This window comes from Nyctereutes procyonoides, unplaced genomic scaffold (assembly GCF_905146905.1).
Source record: "Nyctereutes procyonoides isolate TBG_1078 unplaced genomic scaffold, NYPRO_anot_genome, whole genome shotgun sequence".
Lineage (NCBI taxonomy): Eukaryota > Metazoa > Chordata > Mammalia > Carnivora > Canidae > Nyctereutes > Nyctereutes procyonoides.
The window spans coordinates 91,464,584-91,467,186 of NW_026575125.1; the positions used below are offsets into that span (position 1 = coordinate 91,464,584).

Consider the following 2,603-nt stretch of genomic DNA (forward strand, 5'->3'; position numbering starts at 1 on the left):
TCTGTCTTATTTTTAATTTTATTCCAATGAAAAGAGATAGACAACAAAATTGAAAATTTTATAGGCATTTAGAAAGTTATGCAGAATATCTTTTTTTAAAAAAGATTTTATTTATTAGAGACACAGAGAGAAAGAGAGAGGCAGAGACACAGGTGGAAGGACAAGCAGGCTCCATGCAGGGAGCCCAATGTGGGACTCCATCCCGGGACGTCAGGATCACGCCCTGGGCTTAAGGCAGGTGCCAAACCGCTGAGCCACCCAGGCGTCCCGTTATGCAGAACTTGTAATGTGTTTTTAATAGTCTCAGAAAGGAAGTTGGCAATAAAATGGGATAAAAGAAAAAATGCAATTTATAATATTATGAAATTATGAGGTTTTAAAATTAAATCATTGTTCACCAAAAATACCAAATATTCACATTATAGATGGTCGTTTTAAGTGATAATTGCTTGAACATGTACTCATTTAAATATATGTCGGCAAATATTGTTAAGTGCAACAATGAAAAGAAATCCTACAATCTTTGAAGAAAGGTTTTTTTTGCTACATTTTACTTTATTTTTACACATAATGAAAACAATCGACTAAGCAGTTCCAGAATTACTAGTGTTCATTAATCCAGAAATAAATGAAGTCAGAAGGCAAACTTTTCATTTTTTCCCTAAACATATATTGCAAGTATCACAGAAAGTCCTAACAACACATGCAACATGGGCTGGTTTCAACATACAGTTTCAACATACAGAGAGCCCAAGCAAGGGTGAATACTAGGATCCATGTGAGTCAGACCATGAGCAGTGCTCCAGAACAGTAGAATCTACCCAGCGGGTCATTAGCCCTGCCCTACCATACACATTTGCCCTGTGCACTGCCCTCTGTCAGATTCCAATCCTAGCAGCTCTTTTCTCCCACATTCCAGGCTCATTTCCTCCTATCCCAAAGTGGATATTCCACACACAGAAGTCCAGGCAGCTCCAAATATATTCTCCCAACGGTATTTCACTTGGCATCTCCACAAGCCAAGCTCCAGCTCAAATTCTGTACAAGAAGTTCCCATTGCTATCGAAGAACTCTCGCCCCCTTTGGACTACTTTGCTGCTGAAGTTCTGGTTATCCAGCTCCTGAGTCTTCAAATCTTGCAGCTTGTCACTTGGCAATCCATAACCATCAGTCCGTCTTTTGCCCACACCATCACTGGTGGAGCACTTCTGCAGCTCTCGCTGATGACTTAGGGCTGCAGGAACAGCCACGGAGCGCTCCTCCTCCAGGGTCTGGATTCCTTTATTCCCTCCCTTCTGCCTCCTTGGTGTATTTTTACTGTGAGTGTTTGATTCTATCACTGTCAAAGGTCTGCGGTGACCCCAGCCTTTGAATGAAGATTCACCCCTTGGCATCAACAAAGAGCCTGATCTAGAGTGGCTTGCAGATAGCGACTTCAAGGTATCCTCAGGCCCGGGGAGCTGCTGCAGGGAATGGGAAAACCCGGCTTTCTTAAGGACTTGCTGATCCTGCTTCAGTTTCTGCTCCAGTGTGGGTACAAACTTGCTTTTTAAAACCCTTCGGATCACATCAGGGCCGACACCAAAGCCTTCAGCTAGCCTAGGAACTGACCAGGACTCTGCAAATTCTTTATGTAAATACCGGATCTGCTCCATCGCTTCCCACGTCAGGGTCCTGGGCGGGGCCCCAGGCGCCTCCATCCGCCTCCGAATTTTCTGGAACCGGGCGGCCTTTTTCTGTCGTTTCAAGGTGCTGGGGGAGAGAACCAACGGCAGAAGCCATGCTTGGGGGCAAAACGAGCTGCTGCAGAGCCTCGGACTACATCAAAGGGAGCCCAGCCCTCTTCTCTTTGTTCGCAGGGGCCGCCGAGCCACGTGTTGGCTGACACCCGCTCCGTACACTCCCCAGAATCTAAACCCTAACACAGCCCGTGAGAAGGCCAAACTTCCTAAACAGGTGATGAAATACGTCCCTAGTGAAGAAACCTGTGGTCCCTGTAGGCAGCCGCACAGCTGCCTCCGCGCCCTCTCACGACGGGTGAGAAACAAGGGCTGCGGCGGCGCGACGCCCGGCTCCGAGGGGGCGCCGCGGCCTGGAGCGCCGGGGCCCGAAGCCCTCCCTCGTGCTGAGGGTCGGGAAGGAGCTGGTACCTCTCCACCTCCTGCAGCTCCCGCTCCTCCGGCTCCCAGTCGGAATCAGGATCCGGCTCGCGGCCCAGAGCGCCGGGGTCCGCCACCCCCCGAGTCGCGAACCCACGACGAGCGACGGCAGCAGGGACGCGCGCGCCCAGCAAGAGGCTCAGAGCGACCGCCGTGCCGACAACCGCCGCCCGACCGCCTGAAGAAAGATAATCATGCAGAGGAACATGATCATTTAAGGACATAGTTTTCCAAACATGATTGGAACATGCAAGGAATGAGAGAATTTTCTTCTTACATACTCCCTTGAAAAATGTCCAGATTTTCATTCTGGTAAGATAAAAACTACATATATAAAAGATGACATAGGTTACATGAACTAGAAATTATCAATGATACAAGTGAATGAAGTTATTTGGTCTAAATATGGGGTTAGTTCATAAAGTAAATTACAATCCATAGCTA

General features: G+C 47.9%; 1 protein-coding gene across 1 annotated transcript; it reads right to left on the bottom strand.

The window, feature by feature from the left end:
• Positions 1–901: 901 nt before the first annotated feature.
• LOC129518053 (neugrin-like) lies at positions 902–2,383 on the bottom strand. Its single transcript, XM_055338101.1, has 2 exons — positions 2,151–2,383; positions 902–1,752 (listed from the first exon to the last, which is right to left on the bottom strand). The coding sequence occupies exons 1-2, from the start codon at positions 2,381–2,383 to the stop codon at positions 1,032–1,034; spliced, it is 954 nt and encodes a 317-aa protein (XP_055194076.1). The 3' UTR covers positions 902–1,031.
• Between the last annotated feature and the right edge of the window lie 220 nt (positions 2,384–2,603).

Bases quoted from the DNA above. Each gene is read 5' to 3' on its own strand.
- LOC129518053 (XM_055338101.1), bottom strand. From the start codon at position 2,383: ATGTCCTTAAATGATCATGTTCCTCTGCATGATTATCTTTCTTCAGGC. The intron at 1,753-2,150 runs GTACCAGCTCCT...TCTCTCCCCCAG, and splicing joins GAGCTGCAGGAGGTGGAGAG to CACCTTGAAACGACAGAAAA.